We start from the raw sequence: 14,113 nt of genomic DNA on the forward strand, positions 1-14,113 counted from the left end.
AACAGAAATTATATGTCCAATTCGGCCATTCCACTCTATGGAGATGCCACGCTATCAGCCCCCCCCTACCGCAAAGATCCTGCAGAAGAAGAGCAGTATGGACAACGGTTGGATCTGGCAGGGTGAGAGCTGTGAACCATAAACACAAAGCTTTTGCTGTGACCCAGCATAACAGATATAGCGCCCTTGCTGACCCTAATGGGGACACGAAAGAGACAGGTCAAGGTAGTTGTAATAATGATGACTCAAATAAGCAGGGGATCATAGTCCAAAATGAAAAACTTCGGAAAAGCGAAATGGGGAACCAGGTATCACACATCAGTCACACAAGAGGGTATGCAAAAAGAGAAGTCACCTGGTTGGTGATTCAATCATAAGGGATGTAAATTTAGGAAAGGATATGGAGGTTTTAAAAAAGGTCAGGTGTCTGCCAAGTGCTACTGCCAGCAGAGACAAGAGGCGTATTCTTAAGATAGTCAAGAATGCAAGTAAGGACTGTCATGTTGATGCTATTATACATCTTGGCACAAATGATCTGTCCCAAAAAGATATACTTTCTGTGAAAAAATGAATTCCAGAGCTTGGGGTGTGAACTTAGTAGTACAGGTTGTAGGCTTATCTTTTCAGAGGTTTTACCACTTTATAAGGAACAAAAAGGAAAGGGCCAGTGTGTAGCAGAGTTTAATGTGTGGCTAAAGGAGTGGTGTAAAAGGGAAGGCTTTGGTTTTATTAGTCATGATGTCTGCAGCTGGTCCAATGAAAAACTCTACAAAAGAGATGGTTTGCACCCATCCAAGAAAGGGACTGAGTTACTTGGCATTAAATTCACAGATTTTCTGGATAAACGTTTAAACTGAACAGTGGGGACAGAGAATTGATACAGAACATTTATGTCCCCAGAAATCTAAAATTCATAGGGTTATCAGTGCATGTAACACAGATGTTTGTGCGGGTAAGATTATCTCTCCCTCTGTCAAGCAAAACCAAGCATTTAATAGTGAATGCCATATCATGTGCATGAACCATACACGTGGCAAGAAAATAGGGGCAGTCAGGCATAACACAGGTAATGTAGACAGTAAACCCAGGGTCAATCAAAATGGACTCAAATGTCTATACACCAATGCACAGAGTATGAGAAACAAACAGGGCGAATTAGAAGTTCAAGCAAAAGAGGGCAGATACAATATTGTTGCCATTACAGAAACTTGGTGGGATGAAATCGACAAATGGAACATACAACTAGAAGAGTTTAAATTATTTAAAAGAAATAGACCAAATAAAAGAGGAGGTGGAGTTGCACTATATATAAGAAATAACTGCATCTCTACAGAAATAGAGCACAACAATGATGAGAACTATCTTGAATGAATTTGCTCAATATTAAAGGTTGTGGGGGGAAACGACATTGCCATAAGTCTATACTACAGGCCACCCAACCAACCAGAGGAAGTAGATGAACTTTTTGCTAGTCAGCTAAGTAAGGTATGTAGGAAGCACACCACAATAGTAGTGGGGGATTTTAACTACCCTGACATCAACTGGGCAACAAACACTGCACCAAGTGGAAGATCCAACAGGTTCCTAACAAACCTAGCCGACAACTTTGTTTCCCCAAAAGTAGAGAAGGGAACATGGGGATCAACCATATTGGACTTAATTCTCACTAACAGAGGAAATGATAGAAGGTGCTGAAGCCACAGGAACCCTGGGGGCAAGTGACCATGCAATATTGGAATTCAACATTATGCAAACACAAGTAGTAGAACAAAATGAAACTAGAGTCTTTGACCTTAAGAGAGCTAATTTCAATAAACTTAGAGAGAGCTTGGGAAAAGTTCCATGGACGAGAATCCTCAAGGGGAAAACAACTCAAGCTTGGGAAATTTTGAAACATGAGATTACAAAAGCCCAGTCTAGCACAATGCCAATGAAGAAGAAAAATAACAGCTCTCAAAAGAAACCAGCATGGCTGCATAAAGAACTCTCTGACAAATTGAAAGACAAAAAATATAAGTATAAAAAGTGGAAAGGGGGGGACATAACTAAGGCAGAATATCAGCAAATATCTCGAGCATGTAAAGATGAAATGAGGAAAGCTAAGGCTCACAATGAAGAAAGGCTTGCCACAAAAGTAAAAAATAACAAAAAAATCTTCTTCCAACATGTTAAAAACAATAAAGTTAAGGAAACAATTGGTCCATTCCTGGGAGAAAGTGGCAAGAAGGTGACAAGCAACAGGGAGAAAGCAGAATTATTTAACTCATGTTTTGCATCTGTCTTTACACAAAGGGGTAAAACAGTCCAATCTATCAAAAACAGCACCACAAAAATCAGATTAGGAACACAAGTTGAAATAGGGAAGAAAATGGTAAGTGAGCACCTGTCTACCTTAAACGAGTTCAAATCACTAGGACCGGATGGATTACACCCCAGGGTTCTGAAGGAACTGGCAGACGAGCTCTCAGATCCACTGAACTATATCTTTCAGAGATCCTAGAGCACCGGAGAATTACCAGAGGACTGGAAAAGAGCTGATGTGCTTCCCATCTTCAAAAAAGGGAAAAAAACAGATCCAGGAAACTACAGATCTATCAGCCTGACCTTAATACCAGGAAAGATTCTGGAAAAGATAATCAAGCAACGAATTAGTGAGCACCTAGAAGCAAACAAAGTAATAGCCAGTACTGCTTTGGGCCCAGTACTCTTCAACATCTTCATCAATGATTTGGATGAGGGAATAAATGGGGAACTTATCAAGTTTGCAGATGACACCAAGCTGGCAGGAATAGCCAACACTCCAGAAGATAGGCTAAAGATACAGAAGGATCTTGACAAACTTTAACATTGGGCACTATCTAATAAAATGAAATTCAATGGTGAAAAGAGTAAGGTTCTACATTTAGGCAACAAAAACGAAATGCACAGGTACAGTATAGGTGGTACCTTGCTCAGCAGCAGTAACTGTGAAAGGGGTCTTGGAATCCTAGTGGACAACCATTTAAATATGAGCTAGCAGTGTGCAGCAGCTGCCAAAAAAGCCAACACAGTTCTAGGCTGCATCAACAGAGGGATAGAATCAAGATCACGTGAAGTGTTAATACCACTTTATAATGCCTTGGTAAGTCCACACTTGGAATACTGCATTCAGTTTTGGTCACCACCATGTAGAAAAGATGTGGAGACTGTAGAAAGAGTGCAAAGAAGAGCAACAAAGATGATTAGAGGAGAAATTTCCTGACAGTTAGAACAATTAATCAGTGGAACAGCTTGTCTCCAGAAGTTGTGAATGCCCCAACACTGAAAGTCTTTAAGAAGATGTTGGATCCTCCCACATTTCTACAAAATCAATGATAGTATTACCACCACATTGGTGAAGTATTTTTTGGCATTTTGGCATTTGACAAGCTAACTTGGTAGGCAAAAGGTAGGTTATTATGAAGATTTAAACTTGGATGCCACCTGATTCTCAATGAGTCTGAGCAACTCGCCATAATGAAACTAAAGTTTACAATAAACCAAAAAACAAAAGGCAAGTGCAATGAAGCGAAAGGTCTGGCAAAAGCCCTGGTGAGGTGCTAGATCTAAACAACAGTGGAATGAGAAGATGATAACGGTGTATCAAAAATCATAGATGAGTGTTATTCCCAGCGAAAATGCTAAAGTACTTAGTAGTCCTATATATGTCATATGGCAACTAATTTGAATTTTTCATGTAATATAATAAATTGTCTATGGCCTGATTTTTGGATCATCCTTTGTATGTATTGATAGATCTTTGAGGGACTTGCAATGACTCATATTTCATATTCCCATTACAGCAGCAATACATTGATATCCCTGGGCTTGTAATGCAGCTGACATTTAAAGTTTTGTATGAAAAGACTGATTCTTTTTGGCTACTCAAAATTTATTCAGAATAGGAAACATTTAAATAATTTCAACAGAATATTCCATTTGGTGGATTTTAGCGAATAGCTCCTATTAACTGTAAACAATCTGCCGCTTTATTTGAATTTTAAAATAAGGCAAGATTAAAATATTTTTAGTTTTGTTTTTATATATAATCTGCTATCCTTTGTATATAAATTATTTTCATAGAAAAATTGAATTGAAGAATTGAAAAGACCTATATATTATATTAATCATAATCGTTTCCATGACAATTTTGAATTAAACATCCCTTTGGTAGGTTTTCGCTGTCTCTTCAAGAAGAGGTATATTATCCTTCAGTTATGCACTCATTTTATATAGTTGTGCATAAGGAGAAGAAATCAGGATTTCTTACTGGAATAGTAACTTGGGAACATTTAGGTTAAGTGCCACCTGAAAGAAAGAGAAAGAACAGACTAGATAGTATCAAAAAATGTGTTATGTATATAAAAAAAGTTATGTATCTAAAATTTTCTTATTTTCAGGGAAACTCGGGTAGTCATTTAGCTGAAGATAATATATACTTTATATCATGTACAGCTTCACCTAATAATTCCACTTTACAAGCTTCAATTAAAGCCCAGACAATCTTGCAAAGTAGATGATACTACTACTAAAGTTTCTTTCAACTTTACAATTATATGATTTCAGCGAACTTTTACTACCAAATGAAATCAGTGAGATTAGACATAAGACATCAGACATCTGAATTAAGGCAATATTGCATTTATCTTCAAAATGTAGAGTAGTATCTCTGAATGGAGCCTCTAATGCTATTAGTATCTCTAGTGCCTGTTTTTTTTCTTTTACTATATATATTGATGTTTTTTGTTTCTGTTATACCAGTGATGGTGAACCAATGGCACGCATGCCAGAGGTGGCACACAAGTCTTCTCTGTGGGCATATGCGTCATCACCAGCTGCTCTTTCATGTTCTGATGCACACATATGCACCGGACAGCTGGTCTGGCACCCATGTGCATGGACAGCTGCTTGCTTCCAGGTTCCAGCACGCACATGGCTGGTGCACATGTGCATGATGGAACCCAGAAGAGCAGCTGGCTGCCACATGCATTGCACCAGCCTGCTGCTCTCTTCTGGGTTCTGGTGCTTCAGCACACACATGCTCAGTTTCAGCACTCGGTGCCGAAACATTCAGCCATCACTGCCATGGGTGAAATACCGGCCGAATCGGTAGGGATGATTGCTGTTGGTTCTGCAAACCAGTAGTAAAAAAAAAAAAGCTTCAGATGATCGTGTGGCTCAGCTGTGAGCTATGCGATCGTCAGAAGCTTTTTCCCTGCTTTTTAAAACATTTTTTCCTGCCACTTCGGGCAAATAGGCAGGGGAAAAAATGCTTTAAAAAGCAAAAAAACAAAAAAAGCTTCCAATGATTGCGCAGCTCACAGCTGATCTGTGTGATCATCGGAAATTTTTTCCCCACTTTTAAAGCATTTTTCCCTACCTATTCGCTCGAACTGGCAGGAAAAAAATGCTTTAAAAAGTGGGGGGGGGAGTTGGCCACGCCCACCCAGTCACATGACCCACTATCAAGCCACGCCCACAGAACTGGTGGCAAAAAAAAAATAGATTTCACCACTGATCACTGTTGTACCATACCATTCTCTTCTCATGTTTACTTTTCTACTACAGTTTTTCTTTAAATTTTATTGGCTGTAATGTCACTTCTTTTTTTATATGATGCTATCAATAATGTAATGGTTATCTTAAAAATAAGAGGATAGTATTCTGCCCTGAATAGCTTAAAACTAGAAATCAGAACAGCCTTTGTAGTTTTGGTAGGAGAGTTGTCCACTTAGGTGAATTTAACAAGGCAGAACAGTGAAAGATGAGAGAGGACACTGCTATATTCAAAGCAAGTAATCAACCATGTAAGAAAAAAAATAGAAAAAAGTTCTAATGTTTATCATACAAATGTCACATGATTTGATAATTATTGGGGACAATGGAGTGCAAGATAAAAAATATTCAGTATAATGGACATTGATATTATGTAATGAGTGAATGAGGTTTGGAAGGAATACAGTAGTTTGGCCTCAGACATATCAGCCCATGGTATCCCTTTGAAGCATCTGGCAAGATCTGGCCTTGAAAATGATGTTTCATAGTGATTCCAATCTGCCTGTCAGGTGATGTTAATGTCAAGTGATTTCTGTTTGGACAGTTAGGCCATTGATCAATGATGTCCTACAAGTTTCCATCTTGTTTCCCGTGCTTTTTAACAAATGAGTGAAGCTTATGGTAGAGTTTTGAGATGGTATGCAATATGTTCTCTTAAATTCAGCTGTTCCACATCTTGTTACATACTATCTTGATTCCTGCAATATACCCAGAAGTTGCAATTGGCATGAACAGCAGCTAGCTTATTACTATGCAGGGAACAAAAATAATAGGATATAGCAATAAGCTGTATTAATCCTTTTTCCCCAGGCACAATTTAGTGTATTGATACTGACCTTTAAATCCTAAATTATTTTGGCCTGTCTAAAGGATTCTCCCAGTACAATTCTGTCTGGGCTGTTCAGATAGAGGTTGTGAAGAAACATCTGCTTCATTAAAAAAAACATTTAGTTTTTTGTTTTTTTTTAATGAAATGATTACCTACCTGGAATGCTTGCCAAAATAGAAAGACAAGGAGGCGAAGTTTTCTAGTTAGTTTGTCAAAATAACATTTAGAGATGCTGCGCTACATGGTTTGAAAATTACTTCCAGAGTAGAGAAAGATGTCTTTGATGCAAAAGTGATATGGAAAGTTGTTATATGTCAGGTGAAGAACATTTGTAGGGTCCTTCTATATGCGTCGTGTATATACAGCAGAAATTGGAATTGTGCTGCTATGTACCCATAGTCCTGGGATTCTGCTGTTGAGTTGATTAACTTCTATCTAGGTCATCTGCAATGCATGAGGAACCAGTAAAAACAATTCCAGAGCTAACGGTGGAACAAATTTTTTTGGCAAATTACTAACAGGAATTCTTGCTTTGTTCTTATTTAGTTAGTTAGGGTAATGCAAGAAAGAAAGAAAGCTCAGAGAGCACCAAGGATCCCTCATTTCAACCCTGAGTACAAATATTCTCCTTTATTGTCCTTATTTATTTAAATATTTATGTGGCCACCAACTCCATCTAAGTGACTCTGGGCAATCTACAGAAATTTATACAGAATCTAACAGAAAATATACAAAACCACAGAACAATGACCAGAAAATAATAAAATGGCAATTGAAGAAGATATTACACCTTTATCCAGTTGGGGTTTTAAGGCCTGGGGAAAGCGTTTCTCCATTTGCCTTGCCATCATTTTGTAGCACTTTTTAAATTGAGGGAAAGTTCCCTCTCTTACTAGGGAAGAAGTGCTAATAAACATCTTTTTTTGCATCTTCCAGGGATTTTCCAGAAGACATTAAAACTATAGTGAGGACATAGCTCAAGTGGTGTAAAAATGTTTCTGAAGTTTTGGGGGTGAAGCTGGTGACTATTGAAATGCCCCAAGAATGGGTAGGAGAATGAGAAAAATGAGACTTGATGTTTTTGTTTCCGTTAGACCCGTGATAGCAAACCTACAGCACGCGTTCCAGAGATGGCACTCAGAGCCCTCAGAGACAATTAAGTCTCACATGATGAAAATATTAGCTATTGGAGAACAAAAGTTTACAAAATTACAAAAATCTTAACCAAAGAGAATCAAGAAAAAGAAATACTGAGGGAAATCAAAAGGAGCAGTGATTTTGTACAGATTACAGATGTTTCTCTTATTGTCTAATCCTTGAAATAGCTGCACTTCTAATGGGTTCCTAATCCTAATAAATTGGATTTGTTTTTTTGTCAGAATGGAGAATATTATAATCCAACAGATCTGGAGGGCAAAATGTAGGGCAGGACATCAGGACAGAAATTGAGGGTTCAAACACACTACAGTGGGATCTTCATTCACCACTTTAAAATATGAAACCATCTAAAAGGTAGGGCTAGAAAGCTAATATTCTTAAATTTCAATCTATAGAATTACTGGTAAAAGTAACTGCAAAATAGTTAAGACTTACGTATAAACGTCCTATCTAATTAGTGCAATTTATTTCTGAGCAAATATTGAAAAGAAACAATAGATGGCACCTTAAGCAGTGATTAGCCCTATCCAATGATAATTGAGGAAAAGATGAGAAAAGAGCTCTGCCCTCTTAATGCTCAATGACGAGCGATAGCAAATGGGAAATATGGCTGCCGGTGCATAGGCGCGATTAGAATTGGCAGATGGCTGGCGAAGAGAGACGTTTCGTTTACAGTTTCGGAGCTCCCTTTAAGACATTCTTTAGACATTTGGGCTGAAGCGCTGACAGTGTCGCCCGCTCTTTTCCTCCTGGGAGGAAACAGAGCACTTCCCCAAGTGAGAAACTCTTTTTGAACTATTAATCTTATAGTGCAATAATAGGCACCCTCCCCAGCAGCGATATGGAATAGAAGAATGGGAGCAGCAGACCACAATTCTCCACAGAGAACTGACACTTTAAGGACTTTCCTTCCCAGAGTTCCCTGGGGCAGAAGGAAGGTTGCGATTGGTCGTCGTCTTTAAAGCATGTCTTCCTGTCGCTGTCGATCCTTTCTCTTCATTGGTGCCGCTGCAAACGCGTGCAAGCTTCTGTGCGCTCGAGGCGCGTAAAGGGACGGGAGGTTGGTCTGCTGTTTGGTGGCTGACGGGCGCATGAGGGGAAAACCGGTGCGTGCTCGGCAGCCTCTTGCTGCTCCGGATAGCGGCGTGGGTTAGATTGGCGTGCGGCGAAGAGCCATGGACCGGGAGGAAGGCGAGGTAAAATATATTTAGCCGACTTCTGTCCCCCATGCTCGGAGAGGCTTTAGGCCAGGGGTGTCCAAACTAGGGAACTTTAAGACTTGTGGACTTCAACTCCCAGAATTCCCCAGCCAGCCATGCTGGCTGGGGAATTCTGGGAGTTGAAGTCCACAAGTCTTAAAGTTCCCAAGTTTGGACACCCCTGCTTTAGGCGCTAAAAGTTACAGGGGATCTTTGCGTTGGCTAATTACTAGCGGGAAAAAAGAGCGTCTTACTGAATGATCTCTTTACCACCTTTGTGGTTCCTCTGCTTTATTTCTTTTACCTGACAATAGAAAGTAGGTCCCTCAAAGGAGAGATTCTTGGGTCCCTTTTTCCGCAATAATCCTCGGGAGCTTCTTGAAACTTGCTTTATTGTTAAATATTTTCGTTTGTCTTCCGTCAATTCTGTCTCAAGCAATCTGACATTTAGTTACAAGATATTTATCTCAGGATGACCAAGTGTCCATCATGCAATATATACTGAACTCTCAAAAGATTGGGATGCACTTTTGCTTTACTCTGTGACTGGAGGTTTCAGGAATTGCCACACTCCTGCTTGTCTCTTGATTGCTGGTGCATTTATAAAATTTATAAGCTACTGCAATCTGCCACACAAAATGCAAAGCATCACACAAGTAATTGCTCACCCGGCTGGGTGGGGGGGCAGGCCTTGAGAGCTCATTGAAATAAGGTCAGGATGGAGCCCTATGAATTCAGTATTATCAGTTTAATTCTAGAATAGTGTTTTTCAAACTTCATACATTTTCAGATATGTGGACTTCAACTTTCAAAATTCTTCAGCTACTATGCTAGCTGGGGAATTCTGAGAGTTGGAGCCCACACATCTTAAAGTAAGATATGTAGAATCAATGGCCCACATGTAATAATATTGCCAGTCTCATAAGGAATCTCTACTTCATTTAAATGCCATATTGCTGCTACTGAAGGAGAAAAGTTGCAGCATTCTCATTGCAAACATTCCTGTTTGTGTAGCTGGTGGGATAGAATCAATGAACTATGTATGTAATGTTACCTGCCTCCCAGGGAGCCCCACCTTATTAAAATAATGCCTTCAATAGTTTAGTGTTCAATGGAGTGAGGGTGGAGATAGGTAGAAAAGATAAAGGAGTCCCTCCAGATTTTTGTCTGCTAGTCATAGCCCGCTTTAGGGGTGGTGCTTATCTCCATTTCAAGGACATTGAACCAGTGCCAACTGAAGATGTTTCCATAGTCATGTATCCATCATGACATCACAGAGCACTGTTATCTTCCCATGTAAGTGGAACCTCATATTTACATGCTTTTGAACTGCTAGGTTGGCAGGAGATGGGGCAAGAATGGTCACTCACCCCAATACATGGCATTCAGGTCTCAAACCTGGGATATCAACTCTCCAGCTGACAAGCCCAGTATCTTAACCTTTGAGCCATTTCACCATCCTGGGAATGCTTCTCACTCACGTTTATTATTGAACTAATAAGCTCGGCTTATGACACCATTTTTGCAGAATTTGTGTCAGTTCATCAACAGTTACAGAATGCTTACTATATATATGTTATTTTGTTTACATTTAAATTTTAATCTGGGTCGCACATTTTTCCTTTAGCTGGGTGCTGACCATAAGAGCTGACCATAATGACATAAACCTATAGCATTCTTCTTGATCCTAAAATATAAACTCTCTTGTTTATGACTTCTGTGCTTCTATAATTTGTTACATAGTCTCCCATTCATAAGAAGTAAGAAACTCAATTTTGTTGTAAGGATACATTAAATGTTAAGAAAAAAATGGTCTCATTCTGACCAATTGATAAATTCTTATTCCAAGAGCCAGTTACAAAGTAACTAAAATATTCAAAAAAAAAACTGTGCTAGAAATTGAAAGTATGTATTGAAATATACAGTTGCCCATCATGTATCTATGAGACTCCAATAGCAATGTTCTGTTGAAAAAATTAAGAGCATTTAACTGATTGCTATACAGTATAGCTGTACATTTTTATTGGTACTCTGAAAATTTCAGTAAATGTTATTGATTTCTATGCCTATTTGATATCCTAATATTCTGAAACTACAGAATTGATAGTTCTGGGTAGTCTAATAATAAGCAAGAACAGAAGCAACTTATATCACCTGCTGTTTAGAAATTTAAATTGCATTTACTGACACAAACCAACTAAGCACACTTGTGACTATGACTAGATTTGAGTGTGGTTTTCTTAGTCTGGTTTAATCATGCTTATTCTTGGAACACGCCACAATTGGTTACGTTCATAAAATACACAAAGTCACCTTGTGATTTACAACTTATGGCAAACTAAATAAATCATGACTTAGAAAAATATAAGAATCCTGTTAGTATATTCATTCTTGCTGGAGGTCTCTCAGTAGAAATGCTGATCATATAATTTTTTAAAGGAAAATTAGTATTAAATATTTTATAGATGGTATATAAATCATTACTAAGATCAAATAACAATAAAAGTTAGAAATGCTGCAATGAGAAAGGAACATTCTATCACATATGGTGCTCTTGTAACAATGAAACATTACTGGAAAGTAATACATCAAAATTATTGAGAAAATTCTACAAAATAAAATTTGGAATGAAACTGCAAATATTTTATGATATATTTATTCATGTGAATCTTTCTTAATTTCTTATAAAATCAATGTGATAATAGAAGTTACAATTACAAATTACAAATTTTATTAAAAAATTAAAGTGACAAAAATATACATCAAACAAATATATAACAAGAGTGCGCTCTGGTTTTTAGTATAGAGATTAATCGAACAACCATTCTCTGAGTTTATATGAGTAATACTAATATTTAAATTATAAAATGCTAACACAGCATTCTAAACAACCTATATTCATAATATAGTCTCTTAATTTTAATCCAATTTATAATAAAGTCAAATACCGTGTTTCTCCGAAAATACGACAGGGTCTTATATTTTTTTGACTCACAAAATGTGGCCTTGGGCTTATTAAAGGGGAGGGCTTATTGTTTTTGGGTTGCTGGGTGGCTGCCACCTTGCGACTGGGCTCCCGAAGAGCCAGGCACAGCCTCAGGGTCGAATGGCTGTGTTGCACTGTCTCAGCAGCAACACAGCAGCCATGAGGTGACCACGCTTGTGAGCAGCCGCCTGGCAACCCCCCTTTCCAGCCAGGCACAGCGCCGCTGACCAACCTAGCGCTACCTGGAAAGCACCAAGCAATGCGTGTGTCTGTTCGCCGCCCTCCGCCTGCCGCAGCTTGCCGCCTTCGGAATGCCCCATGGTGAGTGAATGGGGCCCTGCATGACTGGAGAGGGGATTGTGCAAGCGACTTTTCCGCTCCCCACTTGCGCGACTTGCAGGCTCACGATGCCCTTGGCTAACTCTACAGTACCTGCAGAACCAGAGCATCTCCACTGCTGGTGTCGCCCGCTGCTTGTTTTTTTTTTTTTTTTTTTTGCGGCTTTCAAAGCACGGAGGAGGGATGCCGCTCTGGGAGTATGCTCTATGTTTGTGGGCTGCAGAGCATACAACCATAGAGCGTATTCCCAGAGCGGCATCCGTCCTCCATTGCGGCTTCCAAAGCACGAAGGTAGGATACTGCTCTGGGAGTACGCTCTATGGTTGTACGCTACCATAGAGCGTACTTCCAGAGCGGCATCCATCCTCCGTGCTTTGAAAGCCACAAAAAAAAAAAAACCCAAGTGGCTGGCGGCGCCAGCAGCAGAGATGCCCTAGCTCTGCAGGTACTGTAGAGGTAGCCAAGGGCATCGTGAGCCTGCGAGTCACATGAGCCGGGAGCGGAAAAGCCACTCGCTCAACCCCTCTCTCCAGCTTTGCAGAGCCCCATTCACTCAGCTAGGGGCATTCCGAAGGCGCTGAGCCACGGGAGGCAGAGGGTGGTGAACAGGCGCTTGCGTTGTTTGGTGTCTTCCAGGTACTGCTAGGTCGGTCAGCGACGCTCTGCCCGGCTGGAAAGGGGGGTTTCTGGGAGGCTGCTTGCGAGCGTGGTCACCTCATGGCTGCTGTGTTGCTGCTGCGACAGCGCAACACAGCCATTCGACCCTGAGGGTGTGCCCGGCTCTTCGGGAGCCTGCTCGCAAGAGAGCAGCACCTTTGCCCCCCACCTCGTTCCCACGGCTTGGCGCCTTCCAGATCCCACGGTGCTCTGCCTGGCCAGAGGGGGGGATTGTCCAGGGGGCTTATTTTTGGGGTGTGTGTAATATTTTTGCCCACCCGAAATATGTGGCAAGGCTTTAGTTTCAGGACAGGTCATATTTTCAGAGAAACACAGTATGAATACATAAATTATGGTATAGGGCTGTGATGACGAACCTATGGCACGTGAGTCGGAAGTTTGGGAACTGAAGCCTCCGGAGGGAGAAAAACCGCCCAACGGGCAACCCAGAAGTCCATTCCCGAACTTCCGGTTAGCGTGTTAGGCCATTTTTTGCCCTCCCTAGGCTCCTAGAAAGCCTCTGGAGCCTGGGAAGGGCAAAAAATGGACCTACCAGGCCTACTGAAAGCCTGAAAGCGGGCCATTTCTGGCCTCTGGCGGGGAGGGAGGCTGTTTTTGCCCTACCCAGGCTCCAAGAAGGCTGTGCATGCATGTTTGTTGAAGAGGAAGACCAATAGTACTGAATTAGTCAGACATCTCTGTCAAACTATCATACCTCCTATATCTGGATGACCTGAAGCTGCATGGAAAAACATTATCCGAAATATAATCACTGCTCAACACTGTCCATAAATACGACCGAGATACTGCAATGGAGTTTGGACTGGACAAATGTGCCATCCTCACCATCAATAATTTCTCCCTCTCCTCATCCAATGTTTGTTAGAAAATCTAGCTGGTTATATCTAGCTGGTTAGTGAAGAGTGAATACCCAACACTGGAAACTAATCTTGAGACTGTACTGTTCTCCTACAATCAGCAATGACTAGTGGAGTAAAATCCACAGGAACTCCTTTAACCTTTACTGTCCTCCTATCTGTCCCACCATGTGAATTATTTGTGGTACTCTTGTCTGTTTTGTGCTAGTTGGAATCTCCAATCCACTGCAACTCTTCATCTTTGGAGCAAATGGCTGAGGAAGAAGATGACTTTGATCTCTATGGGGATTATGATAGCTTTCCTCAATATAGCAGCAGTGAGGAAAGTAGCAGTACTTCCTATCTAGATGATTCTAGTGAGAATGAAGTAGCAGATCGCGAGGTTGGGGAAGTTCCTCCACCCTCTTCACCAATCCAGACCCTCAGCACCCACATGCCAGATGATAATGGATCTGAGCCAGGTACCACAATTCTCTTATTTGCCTATGGAAGG

General features: G+C 40.4%; 1 protein-coding gene across 1 annotated transcript in view; it reads left to right on the forward strand.

Annotated features, from left to right (window-relative positions):
- Positions 1–8,604: 8,604 nt before the first annotated feature.
- The window catches only part of L3MBTL2 (L3MBTL histone methyl-lysine binding protein 2), a 47,168-nt gene continuing 41,659 nt past the window's right edge, over positions 8,605–14,113 (forward strand). Inside the window, exons 1-2 of the mRNA XM_081957079.1 lie at positions 8,605–8,757; positions 13,829–14,081. Coding sequence (XP_081813205.1) covers positions 8,737–8,757; positions 13,829–14,081 — 274 coding nt within the window. The 5' untranslated portion in view covers positions 8,605–8,736. The remainder of the gene's footprint in view (positions 8,758–13,828; positions 14,082–14,113) is intronic.

Source organism: Natrix helvetica (genome assembly GCF_964273705.1).
Source record: "Natrix helvetica genome assembly, chromosome: 6".
NCBI classification, from domain to species: Eukaryota; Metazoa; Chordata; class Lepidosauria; order Squamata; family Natricidae; genus Natrix; species Natrix helvetica.